The sequence below is a fragment of the Neoarius graeffei genome, chromosome 21 (genome assembly GCF_027579695.1).
Source record: "Neoarius graeffei isolate fNeoGra1 chromosome 21, fNeoGra1.pri, whole genome shotgun sequence".
Lineage (NCBI taxonomy): Eukaryota > Metazoa > Chordata > Actinopteri > Siluriformes > Ariidae > Neoarius > Neoarius graeffei.
This window is the reverse complement of record NC_083589.1, coordinates 17,385,073-17,407,290: the sequence shown is the minus strand read 5'-3', so window position 1 is coordinate 17,407,290 and position 22,218 is coordinate 17,385,073. Positions and strand designations below refer to the sequence as shown.

At 42.5% G+C, this 22,218-nt stretch overlaps 1 protein-coding gene across 1 annotated transcript in view; it reads left to right on the top strand.

Moving 5' to 3' along the window:
- Positions 1 to 22,218, top strand: part of ptprz1b (protein tyrosine phosphatase receptor type Z1b) — an 89,944-nt gene that overhangs the window by 36,695 nt on the left and 31,031 nt on the right. The window contains exons 11-18 of the mRNA XM_060903508.1: positions 3,344 to 3,520; positions 5,136 to 5,280; positions 14,017 to 14,108; positions 14,234 to 14,319; positions 16,973 to 16,993; positions 17,214 to 17,310; positions 17,447 to 17,529; positions 20,560 to 20,694. Of these exons, the coding sequence (XP_060759491.1) occupies positions 3,344 to 3,520; positions 5,136 to 5,280; positions 14,017 to 14,108; positions 14,234 to 14,319; positions 16,973 to 16,993; positions 17,214 to 17,310; positions 17,447 to 17,529; positions 20,560 to 20,694 (836 nt within the window). The remainder of the gene's footprint in view (positions 1 to 3,343; positions 3,521 to 5,135; positions 5,281 to 14,016; positions 14,109 to 14,233; positions 14,320 to 16,972; positions 16,994 to 17,213; positions 17,311 to 17,446; positions 17,530 to 20,559; positions 20,695 to 22,218) is intronic.

The following is a 22,218-nucleotide window of genomic DNA, read 5'->3' as shown; positions in this document are numbered from 1 at the left end:
ATTAGGTATGAACCTGCAATAGTAGCCAGCCAGCCCCAGGAACTGTCTCACCCCCCTTTTTGGTCTTGGGCCTTGGGCAGGCTGCAATCGCTGCTGTCTTGTCAATTTGGGGATGCACTTGCCCATGACCCAAGTAGGAACCCAGATACCATACTTCCACCCGCCCAATCCACTTTTTTGGATTAGCTGTGGGACCCGCACGCCTCAGAAACTCTAGGATGGCCCTAAGGTGCTCTAGGTGCCGCAGCCAATCATTGCGTCCAGGTAGGCCACCACATAGGCGGCGTGGGGGGGGAGGATCTTGTCCATGAGCCGCTGGAAGGTGACGGGAGCCCCAAATATCCCAAAAGGAAGCATGACAAATTGGTCTAATCTGAACAGTGTAGAAAAGGCCATTTTCTTTCAGGATAGAGGAGTCAAGGGGATCTGCCAATATTCCTTGTGTCGAATAAAATCAAGCAGCGCCTAATCAATCGAGCAACTCATCAATGCATTGGGTATGCATCAAATTTAGACACCGTGTTGACTTTTTTGTAGTCCACACAGAACCGGACCGACCCATTGTCCTTTGGAACCAGGACCACTGGGCTGCTCCAGTCACTGTGGGACTCTCGATTATGCCCATTTCGAGCATGGCCTTGAGTTCATTCTGAACCACTTTTTTTTTTGTGTGTGCGCTCGGGTAAGTGATAGGGCCACCACCCCTGGGGGCATTTCAACATGGTGTCCTATGAGGTGGGTGTGACTGGGAAGGGGCAAGAACACATCGGAAAATTCCTTTTGCAACCTGGTAACCTCTGCAAGTCGGGCCCGTGAGAGGTGGTGATGTCCACAGGGGACCGGAGTGGTTTGAGTATTTTTCTTTTTTTACCTCCAGGCCCAGCTCTGCCTTGTCCGGAATTACTGATACCAATGCCACAGGACCCCCTCATTCCAATGTTTTAGTAGGTTGAGGTGATATGTTTGCAGTGCCCCTCCCCTATCCGTTCACCTCACCTCATAGTCGACATCCTTGATTCGCCATGTGACCTCAAAGGGCCCTTGCCACTTGGCGACTAATTTGGAGCTCGAAGTGGGCAATAATGTGAGCACTTTTTCTCCTGGGATAAATGCTCTAAGGTGCACACCCCTGTTGTACAGCTGGGCTTGACGTTCTTGCGCCTGCAGTAAATTCTCCTGGGTTAAGTGCATGAGGGTGTGGAGCTTTGCATGCAGGTCAAGAACATACTGAATTTCATTTTTACTCATTGAAGGTCCCTCCTCCCAATTTTCCCACAGCACGTCCAAGATGCCACACAGCTTCCGCCCTTATAATAATTCGAATGGTGAAAATCCTGTGGAGGCTTGGGGGACCTCTTGTACTGCAAATAACAGGGGCACAAACCATTTTGTAAGTGAAGAGGCACGTAACTAGGATCAGTTATGTGCATCTTCGCTTACAAACTTTTGAATTAAATTTTTAAGGGTTTGATTAAATCGTCCCACTAAGCCATCTGTTTGTGGGTGGTAAATGCTGGTGTGGATGGATTTAATTCCTAATAACCCATACAGCTTGCAAAGTGTTCATGACATAAATGCCTTGGTCAGGTTCTTTCAGAATCCTGACTTGGGAGATAATGCGGAAGAGCGCCTCCACAATACTGCATGTTGAAATATTGCGGAAAGGCATCACTTCTGGATATTGCACTGCATAGTTGACCGAACTAAAATAAAGCAATATCCTTGTAATGACTGATGACCGACGAGGTCCATGCCAATTCTTTCAAAGGGGGTCTTGATTAGAGGGAGTGGGTGCACTGCAAAAAATGATATCTTAGCAAGTGAAAATATCTTGAAAATAGTTGAAACTATCTAACATTTCCTATTAGAAGAACACAAGACACCAATTCTGAGATTATTAAACTTAGTTCTAGATTGCAACCAACTTATTCTAAGATGTCTTATCAAGTAAAAATATCCGTCAATGCAGCAAGATAATTTCACTAGTATTAAGTAATTTTCTCCTCAAATTCAGTTTTCAATTTTTTGCAGTGAGCAGTGGTCCTTTTGGGGTGGCTGCAAGATTTACTAATTAGCATTCGTGGCATGCCACACATCACTGACGGACATCCCCATGAATCCTTGGCCAATAGAACTGGGCCATTATTCGGGCTAGTGTTTTATCCTGTCCTAAATATCTGGCCATGGGAGTGAAGTGAGTCACATGGAATATGAGTTCCCTATGGCTCTTTGGGATTAACAATTGGGTTAACTGTTCACCGGTTTGAGTGTCCTGCATCACTCGATACAGCCTATCCTTAATAATTGCAAAGTATGGGAAGGAGGGTGTCATATTTGGCTAGAGAGATTGACCATCGATTACTCTCACTTGGTTAAATGCATGATGTAGAGGCTCAGTTCACAACTGCTCTAATGGGAAATCCTCAAGGGAATCCCCAAGAGAGGGAGGAGGGGCAAGCTGCTCCTCACTCCTCGTATTGCCCTGACATGGTGCTGATGTAGACAGCTCTGTGACAGCTTCCACAGTCAATGCCACACCAGGATCCCCCCCCCCGTGATATATTATCCTACTACTATGTACTTCATTAAGTCTCTAAACCCCAGACAATCAGTCCCCAAAATCAGCAGGTGGTGAGACGTGGGTTAACTGCTGCCTTTACGGTATGCTTTTCTCCCTGAAATAGAATGTGGACTGACACTAATGGATAATCATGGACATCCCCATGCACACACACAACCTTCACTACTTGTGTTCTCCCCAATGCCTCACCCTGTACTAGGCTTTGGTGGATTGAGATCTAATTACAGCCGGAATCTGCCAGCGTGTAATGCGTATCCCCTTGGACACTCACCGGTATACGACACGCTCCAGCCCGATCAAAGACAGTCTCTAGTGCTTTGGGGATCTGGACCACAGCTCCCACCTCCATCATGGAACACTGACTCTGGAGATGTCCAGGCTCCCTGCAGCACCAGCATACCAGCCCAGGCTTCACCTCTGCACCAGCATTATGGGCATCACTTCCTTGGGGGGGAGAAGACACAGACACAGAAGGGACAGACAGGAGGACACCACGGGTGCAACAGGCTGGCTGGGGGGGAAGCCGACCCCCGCCTCCGCAGTGGGGGAAAGAGAAGGGGAGAGAAAGAAAGAGGAGGCAGCATGTCCTCCTGCTGCTGGAGCCACCACCAGATAGTCCTCCACCAATGCCATGGCTTGCTCCAGCAATGCCGAGCAGTGACACTGGATCCACTCCACTGTTCCTTCCAGAAGTCATGCAATGAACTACTCCAGTGTCACCAGGTTGATGATCCCCTCAGCATTTTGGTCATCCGCCCTCAGCCACCACTGGCAGGCATCCTGGAGCTATTGACCGAATGCAAATAGCCAGCCAACCTCCTCCGTCAGCTTCCGGAAACGCTGGTGATGTTGTTATGGGGAGTGGCCAACACACACTGCAAGATGGCTCACTTCAGGTCTGCATAGATGAGCTGGCTGTTGGCAGGGAGCTGCTGTGCGGTGAGCTGTGCCTCTCTAGTCAGTAACGGTAATAGGCGCGCCATACGCTGCTCGACTGGCTACTCCATGCTTCGAGCACTTACTCGAAGAGAGCTATGAAGGCTTCTGGATCGTCATGTGGCCCCATCATGGTGAGAGTGACATGGGGAGGGTCTGTTGTGGGGGCGGTTGAGGACCCTGCCAATGCGAGCAGGTGCTGGAACACCTGGCCCTTTTCCTGCTGGGCCAGCATCAAGGCTTCGAACCGTTGTTCCTGCTCCTTTCAGAGGGTGATCAGTGCTTGGTGCTGGTTCTGTTGGGCAGTAGTGAGGACATGGATCAGGTCCTTGAATGGGGAGGACTCCATGGGTGGTTCCCTTCAGTATCCCAGCTTTCAGCACCACTGTAGTATTTCCCTAATGGGGTGGAATACTGAAGCGCGGCAGGCAGGAGATGGTGTTTCCACAACTTTATTTTTACAGCTTTACTTATGCGGTTTTACTTACACACACACACACACACACACACACGCGTTCTGGTTGGAAGAGCCCCCTCTTGTTCCTTCCAGAAGTCATGGAGGGTACATGGAGGGAGAGAGTACTCTCCCTCCTTTTCTACCTTCCATCTTCACTGCAAGACACACACATGCATGTAGAGTTAATTGACAACAGGTGTACTGACTTTGCCACTCACCTTCCCTGATGCTGCCTTCCATTCACAAACTGACATTTGGCCACACCCCTGCTGCCACAGGGGTATCTGGGAGATTTCTCATAAACCTGGATATATCCACAAACCTATGAATCCCTGACTTATCAAACAGAGCCAAATGCATGTGAAACCTTCGAGTATCTCAGTTTCTGAATTCTTTTGTGCCTTTAGAACCAATCAAGACTCTCTAGACTCCAAATATACAAATTTAGCTATGTAGTAGGAACTCATGGGGACTGATATACTGTGCCACTCATCCATGGAAATTCATCAAAAGATTTAGTGTAGTGGTTTCATATGAATGGAAGTTGTGGGACAGTTGTAAACTCACCATGTATAGCAATTGATAAGAGTTTATAACACTATTAATTATCAACTAGATCGATACTGTGACTAAAGTCACAGTGATTTGTGCTAGCTCTTACAAACCAGGAGGTCTGATCATCATACTCTATTGATCTGGAATGGTAAGAGATAGAAAATTATGCTTAGTGAGGGGGGGAAAAAAGCCCGTTTTTCATGGATCATTCTGGTTTGGTGATCTGGATCAGCACCAGAAGTCATAACTTAATTCAGCCCAGAGGCTTCATGTCACTTGATGTGACAAAAGTCACTTCATGTGAAACCTGGTGATGATTGGTTGAAAACTGAGAGAAATGGTGTCCTAAAAACATTAGGAGGATAATAATAAAGTAGAAAGATCCTGAGTGAGAGAGTAACAATTTGCGCCAGCGCTGCTAGCACAAATTAATTATACAAGGAACACTAGTACGTACAGTATATAAATTGTTCAAAGAATGGAATGAGAAAAAGAAGAAAAAATTAATTTGTTTTAAAATTAATATTTGTTTTTATGCAAGCATTAAAACAGATAAGCAAATTAAGTATTCTCTGGCTTAAATAACATTTGTGTTTCCCTGGACAGAGGCAAGCAACAGCAGTCCACAGTCTCGTGTGGGAATGGTGGGAGGGACAGAGAGAGAAGAGAGGACAGTGGTGCCGTTAGCAGTGGTATCTACCCTTACTGCAGTATGTCTGCTGGTGCTGATCAGCATTCTCATCTATTGGAGGTACTACTACCACCACACACACACACACACACACACTTTACATTGCATGGTCAAAAGTATATGGACACCTGACCATCACACTCATATGTGGTTCTTCCTCAAACTGTTGCCACAAAGTCTGAAGCACACAACTGTACAGATTGTCTTTGTATACTGTCGTATTACAATTTCTCTCCACTGGAACCAAGAGGCCCAAACCTGTTCCAGCATCACAATGCCCCTGTGCACAAAGTGAGCGCAATGAAGACATGGTGTGTTAAGGTTGACGTGGAAAAACTCAAGTGTCCTGTACAGAGCCCTGACTGAACTCAATCTGATGAATGACAGCTGGAGCCTCCTCAACAAACTTGATCGTACTAATGCTCTTGTAGCTGAAGGAACAGCCATGACCCAAAATCTAGTGGAAAGGAGTCCCATAAGAATGGAGCTTATAACAGCAAAGGGGCGAGCCAACCCTATATCAATGCCCATGGTTTGATATGATTCATTATTCAGTCCCCCCAGGATTTCGCAGGCCTTTTTTTGTGATTGTTGTGGGCAAAAATGTCTGATATTGTGGGGGGTTTTCCAAAAAATTGCGATGACAGCTGCAGTGTTTTTTAGGTTTTTGTTGTGATTACATTGCGGGAGGAAATGAAAGTTGCGAGAAATTGTTGCAATTTTCTCTTTTTGTGATTAAAATTGAGTGATATGTTAAATATTAAGTTATTACTGAAAAACTATTGATTAAAAAACAAAGACACTGAGAAATGGTCCTATAAACAACTTTACCAATATAAAAGATTACCAGGACTACAAAAATGCAGAAAAATAGGCTTTACTTATCCAAATGCACCTGTTGGTTCAAAAGTTAAAGTGCATAGAACCTCACAGCACAACATGAAGTTACCTTAAAATATAATATAAATGCCTCAGCTTTCATGTAAGAAAAAAAAACTATTAATACTAGTACTGTGTGCAGGCAGTCTCTCCTGAAGACTAATTTAAACAATAATTATAAACTAATAAAATAAATGGCTCAGGCTTCATAGAAGAAAAAAAAACAATTTGAACAGAATCTCACAGTATGATGCTGAAGCTGCCTAAACAATGGAAAATAAAATACCATTTTGGCAAAAATGTTGGCATCCATTAATTTATTGTATTAAGTAAAAAAATAATGTAAAGTGCACACTGTAAACATAACACACTTTCAGTAACAGAATTTAAGCCTATATAAACACTAACTCGCACATGCTGCTTCTCTTGAACGTATACACGGAAGTAAGGCAGAAGGTAGTTTGTTGACGTCACCTCAAGACGACGCCAACGATTGGTCAAATTTGCGGGAAAGTGGCGGTGATTGGATATAATTGCAACACCGCCCTGAATTCGCGGGGATTGGTTGAATTTGCGTTGAAGTTGCAAATCGCAACATCGCGAAATCCTGGAGGGTCTGATTATTCATGTGAACGATTCAGCAAATAATAGATTAAAGGGGTTGACTCACCCTTTCCAGAATCCAGTTCAATGTTTTTGTTTTGAAAGCATGCGAGTGCTATTCTGCTAGCTCTATGTACAGCAAAACCCTTCACAAATTCACTGTTAGTGATTCCTTCAAATCCCATCTTGAACATTTTCTTCATCTACATGTCATATGCTTATCTTTTCTTTCCTTTGCAGCCACCCACTAGACAGGCAAGGCAGTTCAGGTCCCTTACAATGGAATAACCAAATGAAAACAATGAATCGGTCAAAAAAAATTTAAAAATAGAGATGTTTTGAAAAAATATTTTCAATTTCACATTATAATTTAAGCTCTATGCCTCAGGATGTCACCAAACTATTGCAGGGTTTTTTTTTTCAGTGTGAGGAACAACTTAACATTTAACATCGTGTTACTATTAACATCTGATTTAATCTAAGGCAGCTGGGCCATAGAAGGTTCACGCTGCACGCTGCATGCTGCACGCTACACGTTCACGTGAAGAACCGGACCCTGGGCCATTAAACTTCATGCTTGGATGTTCACGTATTGCGTCTGTTCTACTTTGACCGAGTAACCAACAATATGGACTCTTCGGATGACGACGATTGCCTCATTCTGCTTTTACTGAGACAGAGGAAGAGAAAAAGGAACAGAATTTGGAGCCGAGAACACTTCCTTCTGAGAGAAACCCGTGGTGAATTTCACCGAACATTCTATAATCTGCTTGACAATCCCGATGAAGAACTATTTTTCAATTATACCATTCAATTATATTTTTTTCTGAAGTTTTCCCCTGAAAGCATAGAGTTATCTCCCTAGACCCGTTCTGATTGGCTGGCGCGGCGGTGACCGCATGCATTGACTGGAATTTCCATCTTCACGCCTAGAAAAAAGTGTGCATGTTCATTTCTCGCTTCACGCGTGAAGTGTGCAGCGTGCAGCGTGCAACGTGAACGCCGTTCTATGGCCCAGAGCAAGTCATGCTACGTTTGTCCACTTTTCTTTACACGCGTGTAGCGTGCAGCATGCAGTGTGCAGCGTGAACCTTCTATGGCCCAGCTGCCTAAGGGTTATTCCCTGGTACAGTAGAATCACAATAACCAATTTGCATTACATTACTGTAACAACTTTGGACAGGTGGAAAAATGAGGAACTGGAGACAGCTGCCCTTTTAGCTTTATTTTCACTTTTCAGTGCTTCCAGTGCTCGCTCACACACACGCACGCATGCGCGCGCGCACACACACACACACACACAGGGAGATACAGTTCTCTCTCTGTACTAGCTATCTGAAAGTCACACAGACACACATTAATAGACAGCCAGTAATTAGACACCGGTATAACTCGTCACATGTTACCTGCTAGTTCAACCGGACTCCTTGCCGTTCACAGCCGATGCTTGACCATACTCTCACTGCCATATACTCCCACTGCCTGACAGACCGGGGAGCCATCTGACCTGGAGCTGGAACACCCCCCCACCCCCAGCGGGAGAGGTAATCCACCACCACCATCTGTGCCCCCGGCCTGTTGACCATGTTGAATTTAAAAGGCTGAAGGGCCGACAAATGATCCATGCATTGGCATCCTTCATGCAATGGACCCACTGGAGCAGGGCATGGTCGGAACAGAGGGTGAATGGGCATCCTAGCAGGTAGTACCAGAGAGTGAGGACCACCCACTTGATAGCCAGACATTCCTACTCCATGGTGCTGTACTTTGACTCTCGCAGGGAGAGCTTGTGGCTGATGCACAGCACTGGGTGCTCATCCCCCTCCACCACCTGGGACAAAACAGCCCCCAGCCCTCTGTCTAATACATTGGTCTGTAAAGCAAAAGGGAGAGAAAAGTCAGGAGAATGCAACAGTGCCCCCCACAAAACTGCTTTTACCAAAGCAAAAGCCCATTCGCACGGCTCCGTCCACTGGACGGATCTGGTGCCCCCTTTTTAATGAGGTCAATCAGCTGGCTGGTGATGTCTGAAAAGTTAAGCACAAATGGCCTGTAATAGCCAGCCAGCCCCAGGAACTGCAGCAATTGTGGCTTGCCCAATACCCAAGTGGAAGCCCAGATACTGTACCATCCATCCAATTGCACACTTTTTTGGGTTTGCTGTGAGCCCAGCATGCCTCAGCAACCTCAGGACAGCCCTGAGATGTTGGAAATGCCACTGCCAATCATTACTATAAATAATAATGTCATCTAAATAGGCAGTGGCATATGCATTGTGGGGACAGAGGACTCGGTCCCTGAGATGTTGAAATGTCACTTGGTCTCCAAACAACCCAAAAGGAAGGGTAGCAAATTGGTGTAAACCAAAGAGAGTGGAAAAGGCCATTTTCTCATGGGATAATGGAGTCAAGGGGATCTGCCAATATCCCTTTGTTAAATCCAGTGTCGAATAAAAGCGAGCCATGCCTAACTGATTGAGCAGTTCATCAATGCAAGGCATTGGCTATGTGTCAGATTTAGACACTGCATTGACTTTTCCATAGTCCATACGGAACTGGACCGACCTGTCGGTCTTGGGAACCAAGACCACCAGGCTATTCTAGCTGCTGTGTGACCCCGCAATTACACCTCATCTCAAGCATAACCTTGAGTTCATCCTGAACCACATTTTTCTTGTGCTTGGGGAGCCAATACAGGTGGCTGCGCACCACCACCACCCCTGGGGTAGTCTTGATGAGGTCAGTGTGACCAGGGAGGGGTGAGAACACATCACAGAACTCCTCCTGCAACCTAATAACCTGTGCTCCCTGGGAGAGTGAGAGTTGGTCTCCACAGGGGAACAGGGTGAACTGGGCCACACTTTTTGGACTTGCCTCTGGTCCCAGGTCTGCCCTCTCCAGAACTACCATTGCTAGAGCCACAGGAACCTCCTCTCTTCACAGTTTTAGGAGATTGAGGTGGTAAATTTGACATGTACCTGGCTGTCTGACCTCATAGTTGACTTCCCCTATTCACTGTGTGACCTCAAAGGGCCAATTGGTGAGTAATTTTGAGCTTGACAGCCATTGAAATGAGTACTTTATCTCCTGGTGCAAATTCCCTCAGCCGTGTCCCTCTGTTGTACAGGCAGGATTGATGTTCTTGCACCTGTAGCAAATTCTCCTGGGTTATGTGATTCAGCACATGAAGTTTTGCTCTCAGGTCAAGAATGTACTGAATTTCATTTTTGCTTTGAGAAGAAGGTCCCTCCTCCCAGTTTTCTCTAATGATGTCCAAGATGCCACAGGGCTTGTGCCCATACCACAATTTAAACAGGGGAAAACCTGGTGGAGGCTTGTGGAACCTCACTGCAAACAGAGGGTCTAGCCACCTATCCCAGTTTCGTCTCTTCTTTAGTTTAAGTGTCCTGCATCACTCGATATAGCCTATCATTAATAATACAAAAATATGGAAAGGAAAACATAAAGTTAGGCTGGAGTTTCTGGCCATCACTTTCACTTGGACAAAAGCATGCCTCAGAGACTTGTCATGCATCTGTTCCAATGGGAAATCCCCTGAGGAATTTCCAAGAGAGAGAGGAGGGGCACTTTCTCTGCCTCTCCATATCATCATGATGTGGAGCTGAAGCGGACGGCCCTGGGACAGCTGATGTTGCAATGGGATACCCCAGGGCATACTACTGCAGGACCAATCCACTACTAGCTGTTTTACTAACATTTCAAACCCTGGCCAATCTGTCCCCAGGAGAAGTGGATGGGTGAAGCTTGAACTAACTGCCACCTCCTGCCACAGGTGTAACCTAACTCCTTGCCGTTCACAGCCGACACGCAACCACACCCTTGCTTCCACAATTACAGATATGCTAAATGAAAAGTGAACTAAGAAACATGAAATTTGTGGATTTAATGGACCTTTCTTTACTTTTTTTAACAGTGCTAAAATAAAATTTTAAAAAAGATGTTTGTTGTCATTACCCTTAACAAGCCAAAATGAAACAGGATAATTTTAACCAGCCTTATTCAACTATGAAACTGATACACATTTTACTACATCAAAAAAATAACAAGCCCCTTCGATGAAATGTTACATGAGGATTTACTGTCAAGCAGTATATTTTATTTCAATTACCAAGCATGAGTTTTCAGGTGCGTTTAGGTCCATGCATCATTGATGTACTGCTGTTTGTGCAGACTATATTGCACCATGTAGTTGTACAGGTGTACGCAGGTGTTGCAAGGAATGAAGACTTTTCCATGTGTTTTCTTGTGGTTATGTTTTTAAGGTAGGGTGACCAGACGTCCCGGTTTTACCGGGACAGTCCCAATTTGGGGTTGTGTGTCAGGACGACAAAAGTCTGTCGGGACACGGATATGTCCCGGTTTTCGCCACTCGCGACGTTTGTGACTGAGCAGTGTGGGAATCATTAGTGGAGAAATGTCTGCATTTACTATTTTGATGAATTGACAGGAATCGCAAACTTTCCTGGTTACTGCCCCCTGGCCCTGTGGCATGGGTGTTTATTTAGCCACATTATTCCAGACAACAGAATGTGTTGCCATGCAACAATAAAATAAACATTAACTGGCGCGAATGTTCTTTGTCTAGCAGCTAGCAGCAGTAATGCCGCAGCAATTACGCTGAAAAGAAAATGTACCTTTTCCAAAGATTTACAGGGCACCTACCCCTTCCTCCGAGAGGTGCAGAACAATGCGCACGAAGCCTACTGCACACACTGTAAGTGCTTTGTTCTTGTACTGAGTTGGGTAGCCTATGTTGCAAATGCTGTGCGCTCCTGTGGGGGCTTTCCTTGGGCTGTCGCCCCTCTCCTCCTTTACTGCTGTTTTGTTTGAGTGTATATTTATGGAAGCTGAGAGAGGCCCTTCATATAATCTTTTTTTTATTCACCTTGTTATCCCGAGATAACGACATAATTAATTCAGGATCTCGAGAAAACAACACAACTAATTCGAGATCTCGAGAAAACAAAACCGTTATTTCATGATCTCAGCTGGATCACTGTATCTCCATCGGTAGAGACGAAGCCGGGCCAGTCTTCTGCAGAGGTGCCGTGGACTAATTTTGAAATTATCCCTTATTAAAAGACTTAATGCAATCTCTCCCTGTGTCAACCCCTGATCAAAATATTGCCTTATTAGGTGATCGATTATTCCAGACATTCTAATGACCAAAGTTGCGTCTATACAGAATGAGAAATAGCCCCAAAGTCAGCATATCACAAGTCTCTTGGCGCACCTGAATGAACCATTTCTCAGCTGTTTACTCGAGATCTCGGAATAACGGTTTTGTTTTCTCGAGATCTCGAATTAGTTGTGTTGTTTTCTCGAGATCCTGAATTAATTATATCGTTATCTCGGGATAACAAGGTGAATAAAAAAAAAAAGGATTATATGAAGGGTCTCTCTCGGCTTCCGTAGTATATATTTTCAAATCACTTGTCTCTTTTTTGTTTCTGTTTAACATACCATTCTGACAGCAATATGGCCAAACTGTGTTGAACAGCTTGTTGCACCTTCCATTAAAGTGTTCACTTTTGTACACATCTTCTTGCTTTATTCATTCAGTTGTGGGGAATGGTTAGAAAGGTTGATTCTGACCTAGGCTATGTTGAGGTCACATATCTACTTTTTAAGTTCATGCTATAGTGCATACAATTTTAGAGATATAGCCTACATGTACATATGCATTCTTCTTGGTGTTCTCACAAACAGATGAAATAAATCAGTTTCAGTGATTCAGTTACAGTGATCAGGCCTTTTTTTTGTTTCCGTTTGAGAGTACGTCGTGTGCGTTCTGGCTGCCGCTTCTCACTGGAGCTTCTTTATTTTATTTTATTTCTTTTTCTATTTTTTTTCCTGTGTGTTTGTGTGGTTTGATGTTTGTTTGAGTGTTTTGTCCGCCGGTTGTGGTGTAGCTCCGGACCCAGTTTGGGCATCGGTTCTCTCCAGGCCTTGGTTCGCCGTGGGCGATGCCTGCGCTCCCAGCTGTGGACTGCAGTGAGCTCGTTGCTCATTTTACTTCATGGTTGTCCAGCGCTCTGTGCTTTAACGCTCGGCGTGATGTTCCGAGCGATGTTGCTCGGTGGTGTCGCGGTGGCTGTGCAGGTGGTTTGGGACACACCAGCGCTCTGCGTGGCGGAGCTTCTCTGCTCGCTTTGTGGATCCATGGCGTGGTGTTGAGCGATGTTGCTGGCGGCATCACGGCGGCGGTGCTGGAGATGTGGGACTTGTTTTCATGTGCCTTTTGGTGGGACTGTGGCTGCTACACCACGGGAATTACATCCTGACCCCTACTTGGTGGACTTTTAACTTTTTATTTATTTATTATCTATATTGGTGGCACGGTGGTGTAGTGGTTAGCGCTGTCGCCTCACAGCAAGAAGGTCCTGGTTTCGAGCCCCGGGGCCGGCGAGGGCCTTTCTGTGTGGAGTTTGCATGTTGTCCCCGTGTCTGCGTGGGTTTCCTCCGGGTGCTCTGGTTTCCCCCACAGTCCAAAGACATGCAGGTTAGGTTAACTGGTGACTCTAAATTGACCGTAGGTGTGAATGTGAGTGTGAATGGTTGTCTGTGTCTATGTGTCAGCCCTGTGATGACCTGGCGACTTGTCCAGGGTGTACCCCGCCTTTCGCCCGTAGTCAGCTGGGATAGGCTCCAGCTTGCCTGCAACCCTGTAGAAGGATAAAGCGGCTAGAGATAATGAGATGAGATTATCTATATTTTTTTTCTTTTGTTTATAATTGTAAAGCGTCCTTGGGGTTTTTGAAAGGCGCTATATAAATTTAACTTATTATTATTATTATTATAGTTTAAATTTGGCCTATGGACATAGCCTGGCCTATTCTCAGCCATTACAAAATCTGTTGTCTGACCATAATTTAACTGATCTGTATACCACTATGCTACTAGATAACAAAATGCCTGTTTGTTTTATTTCATGTGAGATGTTGATAAACGTGAGCTTCAACAAAATGATAAGAGCACCTCTCTGAGTGTCACGTTTACATAAAAAAAGGTGTGCGTGCACGAGCATGGTCGCGCGCAAAAGTGTCCCGGTTTCAGACTAGGGAAATCTGGTCACCCTATTTTAAGGGTAATTGAATTTGCATCTTTTTTGCCTGTGCAGTCTTACATTACAGCACACCAGTTTACTAAATAGCACATCAAATATAAAAATCCAAGTTGACAATTTTTCATAATTAACATAATTGATTATTGCTGACCAATTGTTGCAGCTGTAATGGTGTTTAGCATTAAAATCTGAGTAAGAAGTGAGGTTTTTTTGTGCGTGCGCACGCAGGAAATGCTTTCAAGCAACACATCTTTATGCAGAGGACAAAGCATCTCCCAGAGTCATAACAGCTCCATCAACACCTCTGCTCCTTAATACCGGTAAATGCACACAAACACACACACACACACACACATATACACATATATATATATATATATATATATATTATATATATATATATATATATATATTCTGTATATACACGTGAACACATCCTTTTCAGAAGAACATGAAGCCATTCCAGTGAATGAATTTGTGAAGCACGTCTCCAACCTTCACTCCAACAACACATTCTCAAAGGAGTTTGAGGTATTCATCACTTCATTTGTTTGGTTAAATTGTTGCACCATTTAATTCATTAGGATCTGTTAAGAACTGTGAAATATAACAGGAATGATTCCATGGACTTGCGGAACTGGGACTGAGCATGTGCAGTGATGGCACCTGAGCATGCTATGTGCAGGAACTTTGCCTAACTTACTCAACAGCATGCTATCAAGCATGCACTGCCTCATACTTAATTGGGTTCTCTCTCAGCTCTCCTAACCTTCTCTATAATATCTTCTTAACCCCTTTGTGTGCCTGTATGCTGAGATATTAGAACAATGTCACAGTCATGGATGAGACAGTACTCAAACTTTTTTTTTCTTAAACAATACTACTCTCATACAACAATCATTCCCTTTTATGGATTCTCACGTGAGCATGTTGGACTACTTGAACACTGTATCTGTTTAGCAGCTTGTGACTTGTAGGAGCTACAGTTTTCCTGCCCTTTGAAGACATAAATAACCCCCTCTTATTATCATTCAATGTTAGGGAGTTTCACTTTTGATATTTCAACCGTCATTTTAAAATGCTGCTGGCCACTGTAGCATCTGGTAGCCTTGAGTGCTTCTGTATTTTCTCACTTCAAGTGTTCCACATTGTCAGGTTCTGCTAATTACCTGGCTAATGCAGCTTGTTGCCATCATGTGCTCCTAAGTTAGTTTACTGACAAATCTGCTATTCTTAGCTACAATTCCCATCAATTTGCAGCTCTTTGTTTTGGAGTAGGCACTCCCTCCACAATGTCTGATTTTCTATAACAAAGTCCTCTGCTGTAGCTGTGCGTCCTAAGCGATGCAACACAGACTGATGGACCTAGTGGCTGAAGGAAAGGAGGAAATGTTTTTCGTGTGAAATTTTAGTGCATGCCACACTATAAATGGATTTTATATACCTTTTACACTTATATAATTGTATGTACATATATATTTTAATCATCTAAATAAATACTTGAGCAATTTTTTTTTTTACTTCCAGAGAACACCTCCCCTCCTCTCTACTTAATCATCTTGCACTTGATTCCATTTTTGTACTCACACTCTAAAGCTCCCTTTAGTGATATTTCTTTTAAGACTTCTTTTATGTATCTTGATTGTTAATTTTCTTTTTGTAAGTCGCTTTGGATAAAAGTGTCTGCTAAATGAATAAACGTAAACGTACTGTATAACTGGGTTGTGGATTAACCCCATAGTCTATATTGTATCAAGTAAGCAGGCAATGCTACATAGTTTGCGCTTCAGGGTTTACCATCATTATCACGGATGCCATGTCTGACTCAGGCTATATATAGTGTTGACTGCGTGGGGATGCCAGTGTTGAGATACATACTCAGCTGGCAGATTTTATTCCTGACTCAGAACTACTGCAGTGGTGTTGCTGTGGTTGATGCAGTAACTCACAGTGAAGTCTGTAGTCAGGCTTAAACAGAAAAACATTCATTCAAATTCCATCTGCTTCTCTTTTCTGTAGCTTTCAGCAGTCTGTAAAAAAGAGGGCTCCAATTTCTTGTTAAATCTATTTGTAGTCATTCACACAACAGCTCTTTCAAATCTGTTTTTGTGTGCTTTCACAGCATTAGAACTGTGTTACTGCCACCTAAAGTGATGTCACACACGCGCTATTGTGCCCTCTGCTGTCTAAACAATGCAATTACGCCTAGGAAAAACAAAGAGATTACACAGCCTAATAATAATAATAATAATAATAATAATAGCAGTTCATTATTTGTTTCTTCCAATTGTATCATCAATTTTTACCGTGATTTATCTTCACACAATATATCGTTGCATGCTTAGATATAACTACAGAATTTTTTTAATCAACAAAAATACATTTTAAAAAATTTTGCTGAAACACTGCACAAAAAAAAGTCATTTTGGTGTCACCCACTTTGATGGTCCGCATTCCCTTAGACACAAACCTTAGAAAATAAAAACCAAACATCCTGTAAGCAGTAGTTTTGTGAGTGGACACACCTTGTTAATGAGAGAGGTCAAAGGAGAATTGACAGACTTGGACTTGTTCAAACTGACAGGAACTCAAATAATCACTCTTTACAGTAGTTGTGAACAGGAAAGTATCTCCAAATGCACAGTGTTGCCAAGTATGGGGCTCTTAATGATTTGTTTGTTGAGTGCATTCAATTTTCTTCATCAAAAGAAGGTCCAATCTCAAATTTGAAAGTGTTGAACTGGTTTCCAGCTGACTCAGGATTTACACTGCGGTTAAAATCTTGTGGATTATATGCACCTTCTCCAGATTTGATACCAGGAATACAACCCAGCAACCCCTGAGTGTTTTGAATGTGGCACCTTTGAGCATCTCCAGCACCTTCCATCTGTTAAGACTAATTACATATATAACCATAGGTCTATAACTACCAGTGTTCATGAGAAGTTTCTCTAGAATGATTGTTGTATGATACCAGGATTTGATGTGAATACTGCATCATGCAGTTGAACATACAAGGGGTTATTCCAGTTGTTATACAGTGCCCTGGGAGGTTATACATGGTTCATAGAACCACAATTACATATGTAGCTAGCGCTATATGTATCAGCACTGGTTGTTCTATTTGTCCTGGACACTCATTGTTGTATTTTTTCTGCATTTCCACTCCCCATCCCCTGAGTAGAGCTTGAAAGAGTCTTATGAGGTAAGACACATCTGCCTGTGTTCATTCTCCCTTTAAATGCATATGTAGTTAGTTCTTGTCTCAGCTTTCCTGGTTATTGTTACCAAAAGCATCATTGCATGCACTTTGCATGACTCCAGTGTGAAATGTGAGGATGCTTAAACTGCAAAAAAACCTGCATTTGTTGATAGAATATAGGGAACGAGACTGGCTTTGACACAAATGTGTGGGTTATTCACAGGAAATTCAGTCCTGCACTGTGGACATGGGTATTACAACAGACAGTTCAAATCACCCAGACAACAAGTGCAAGAATAGATACATCAACATCCTGGCCTGTAAGAGAACCAATTACCTGAAAGTACAAAAACACATAGAGCACAGTCTGTAAACAAACCTGTAACAATCTTTCTTGAACTGTAAATGGACACACCCCAGAAAGAAACAAAACAAGTAATTTTTCCCTTTTTTCAGATGATCACAGTCGAGTCAAGCTAAATCATAATGCAGAGAAAGATGGAAAGACTGGAGACTATATAAATGCCAGTTATGTGGATGTAAGTGTAATAAGTGCACATGTACACATTTGAGTGTGTTCAGTGTAAAGTATTAGTCACTAGAGAAAGCTACAAATATTGTGCTAGTTATATCAGTGCTCCTAGAATAAGTGTTGAATTTTTCAGGTTAATCTCATTGGGCTGGAAAATATGCTCTTGGCTCTATAAGTGTAATCTATTACAGTTTGTTACAGTTTGGGTTGGTTTATATTGACTTCTAGTGAATTAGACCGATTTTAAACTCCTTACAATCCTGACCTTGGGCAATGATACTTTGAAGGGTTTTTTTTTTTAAGTGATGCCTTAGATATACTTAATACTAGTGCTGGGTTCAAAACCAACACCATAGCCAGCAGAGTTTAAGTATGATGGGGGCGAGACCAAGACAAGACCGACACCAAACATGGCCAAAACGCAGATGTGTTAATTTGCTGGTTGTAGTATCGTCTAACCTGAAGTGAAATTTCTGAGTTATACTATTTTAAATATCCTATCTACTTTGGTATCGGATGTTAAGCATAGCCCACTCTTCTAGGAAGTGGTACAGTATAATTCTGTTTTATATCATTTGCTTCATTTGGGGGGGATGGCCCAATGGTTAGAGAAACAACTTTGGGACCAAAAGGTTGCTGGTTTGATTCCCTAGACCAGCAGGACTGGCTGAAGTGCCCTTGAGCAAGGCACCTAACCCCCAACTGCTCCGGCAAGAGTGGTGGTGTACCGCCTGTCAGCTTAGCCAAAGAAAAACTGATGATGCGATTATCAGCTCGGACAGGGAACATGGCCATAATAAATAAATAATCATTGCAGTGGGAGTTTAGGGAGCATGCACAAGGTAAACAAGTTTACTAATTATATAAATTATTTTTTTAAACAAATGCAACAGCACACAAAGATTTACAAATCAAAGCACATTTCCTTCTATTTAACCACATAGCAGGCAAATAAAATGCATTAAAAACTAGAATTTGTTTTGGGTCATACAACTTTGAGACCAAATGCAGCTATGCATTACAAGTACAGTCCCAACATTTTGTACACCTAATTCAGTAGTTTATTTTTATTAATTAAAAGTCACTTCCTGTCAAAGTAATGATGAATGTCATTTCTCTTTACTCAGTTGAGCAGTTCTTGACATAACTTGGCCCTATTCCACAACTGTAGTAATCCAGTTACTGTATTTTTATTATTTAATCTCATATGCAATAAGAAGGCAAAAAATTTCCACTAATTAACTTTTAATGAGGCACACCTGTGAACTGAAAAGCATTCCAGGCGACTACCTCATGAAGCTGGATAATGCCAATGGTGTGCAAAAGGTCAAGGTAAATGCTGGCTACTTTGAAGAATCTAAAATATCAAAACATTTAACACTTGTTTACCACACAATTCCATATTGTTATTTCATAGTTTTGATGTCTTCACTATTGTTCTCCAATGTAGAAAAAAATAGTCAAAATACAGAAAAACCAATGAATGAGTAGGTGTCCAAACTTTTGGCTGGTACTGTACTTGCACAATATTATTCTGAACACAAGAAGTAGTATTTTGAAACATAGTCACTTGAAATTTATAGTCGCTGTATAACTCCATGAGTAGAGATATACATTTTGTATTGTAACTGGAATACATTACAAAATACTTGTTCATGGAAATGATGTTATGGTCTTGGATGGTGTCATATTGTTGCCATGGCAGAAGATAAACAGATCAGTTATCATGAGATGTGAAAAAAAATAACAATATTCTTTTCATACTTTAACAATATATTTCTCATGTTATTATGACATATAAACTTATCACAAACTTTTCTTGTTATACTATTTATCTAATGTGATTCATTGTTATAACAAAACATTTCATGTTATAACATAACGTATAACATTCTTAATTGAACTATAAGGTGAAACTCATATTTGAATGAGGAAACACTGTATGGAGAATGGATAAACTGAGGAATGTGGCTCATTTACACAATTTGATTAAGTTCTGCTTCATGCCTGGGTTGAGACATGGTGAGATTCTGCTATGATTGAGCATGGGGGATGATATTGTAATAAGTCAGTGGCTGTCCATCGCAAGCGATAATGACTACTTCATTAGGGTGCACAGAAACACAGATGGGCCACGAGGCCTACACCAGAGTGACAGAGTCGCCCGCACCGGCGGCACGAACAGCCCAGCTGAGCCACCACGGAACGTCTGGCCTCGTGAGCTCTCGCATACTATTCTCTTACTAACGAAGTGCCTTGCACAGTAAGGTAAGACAAACGATATTGTGCCTCCATCGTGTTGTCTCTCTGGACCTCCAGACTTGATGTCAAGTGGCGCACAAAAGTGCCACAGACCTGATGGGTACAGAAGTTGCACCGTAGTGACAACTGACTTGCTGAGTGATGCCATCCATTGGCCATTTGAGTGGCTCTTCTGCATGCCATCTGGTGGTGTGCCATTGACCCTGTTGGGTTCATCTGCCACATTGCATCAAAAAGCACCCTGCTGCCAGCGCCTTATTAGTGATGTACTATTTAACCCATAGCTGGAACCCAGGCAGGTGCTACCACCCTGGGTCAGAGCAGACCTGGGAACAATGGTGATTAAGGGGTAACTCCACTTTCCCCAATACTCAAGTCCTTCTGGGACCAGAGACTCCCCACTGGTTGCAGTTTAAAGTCATACCCAGGACTATTGTAATAAGTAGGCCTATGCGCAAGATAACTAGTATATTGTTATTGCATATTGTTTCTTGTTAAAATGTGAAAAATATCTCATCACAATACACTTCTCACAGTATAACATGCTGCTGATCTTTTTTCTATTGTGACCATAATATACTGCTATATGAGACCGAAACAAGACCAAGTAAAATTTCACCTGAGTTTATGAACAAGACCATTGATTTCTGGTCTCAAGTATCACAACTACTTAATATTGCTGGGAACATTCTCCTCAGGCATTCCTTCATAGACATGATTGATAGACACTGTACTTTTTCTTATTAATCTTAACTAGAATTATACATTGTTCTAGGGCTACAAACATCCAAAAGCTTACATAGCAGCCCAGGGTCCACTGAAGACAAGCCTGGAAGACTTCTGGAGGATGGTGTGGGAGCAAAAAGTTAGCATCATCATCATGATAACCAACCTGTTGGAGAAGGGTCGGGTAAGAGGACAGATTTGCTTTATGAAAAGATTGTTCAAATTTTTAGATAATGACTTATACAGCATGCCAGGAATGTGAATAGGAATTTAAGAGACAGCATTGTTAGAGTTGGAAATAAATTCTGCAATGAAAGTGAATGCTTTGATTTACACACACACACACACACACACACACACACACACACACACACACACACGACATCTGTCTTTATTTGGTCATCAGAAACTGGTGATTGAGAATGAAAAATTTGTGATGCCATTTATTTAATTTTATGCATCATACATGAAATGTTCAATATTTATTAGAAATAGTTTAACAGATAGTAATGAGAAATGATGTACTGTAACTGGACAGATGTAACTAATTATTAGTCATGATCTCAGACATCTGGAGTCCACTGTAAAGTACTAGTGCATCTTAAAAAATTAGAATATTATGAAAATGTTCAATATTTCCATCAGTTATTTTAGAAAGTGAAAATTTAATATACTCATTAGAAAAATGCTTGAAATATTTGTGTATTTTGATAATTATGACCTACAAAAAAAAACCCACAGTATTTAATTTTAACTTTGAGTAAAACAGTATATCTCCAGGTCTAGTTCAGTACACACAACCACAGTCATGGGGAAGACTGTTTTCAGGATAACTGTCAAGTCAGCAATCATCAACACCCTCCACAAGGAGAATAAGCCACAGAAGGTCATTGCTGAAAAGGCTGGCTGGAAAAGGTGCACACACAAAAGGGATGAGCGCAGCCTTGAGAGGATTATAAAGAAAATTTAATTCAAGAACTTGAGAGCCTCACAAGGAGTGGACTGAGGCTGGTGTCAGTTCATCAAGAGCCACCATGCACAGATGTCTTCAGGAAAGGGACTACAACTGTCACATTCCTAATATCAAGCCACTCCTGAACCAGAGATGTCATCAGAAGCATTTTACCTGGGCTCAGGAGAGAAAGAACTGGATTGTTGCTCACTGGTCCAAAGTCCTCTTTTCAGATGAAAGTAAATTTTGCATTTCATTTGGAAATCAAGGTCCTAGACTCTGGAAGAAGAGTATAGAGGCACAGAATCCAGGTGTTTGAAGTCCACTGTGAAGCTTCCAGTCTGATGATTTGGGATGCAATGTCATCTGCTAGTGTTAGGCCACTGTGTTTTATCAAGTCCAAAGTCAATGCAGCCATCTACCAAGAGATTTTAGAGCACTTCATGCTTCCATCTGCTGACGAGCTTTATGGAGATGCCAATTTCCTTTTCCAGCAGGACTTAGCACCTTCCCACAGTGCCAAAACTACTACCAAATGGTTTGCTGACCATGATACTGTGCTTGATTGGCTAGCCAACTCACATGACCTGAACCCCACAGAGAATCTATGGGATATTGTCAAGATGAAGATGAGAATTTCAAGTTAACTTTATTATCAATAATGCCATATGTGCAGGATATACAGAGAATTGAAATTGCATTTCCCTCTTATCCGCGGTGCAAACAGTGATAAACATGAAATATAAAATATAGGTA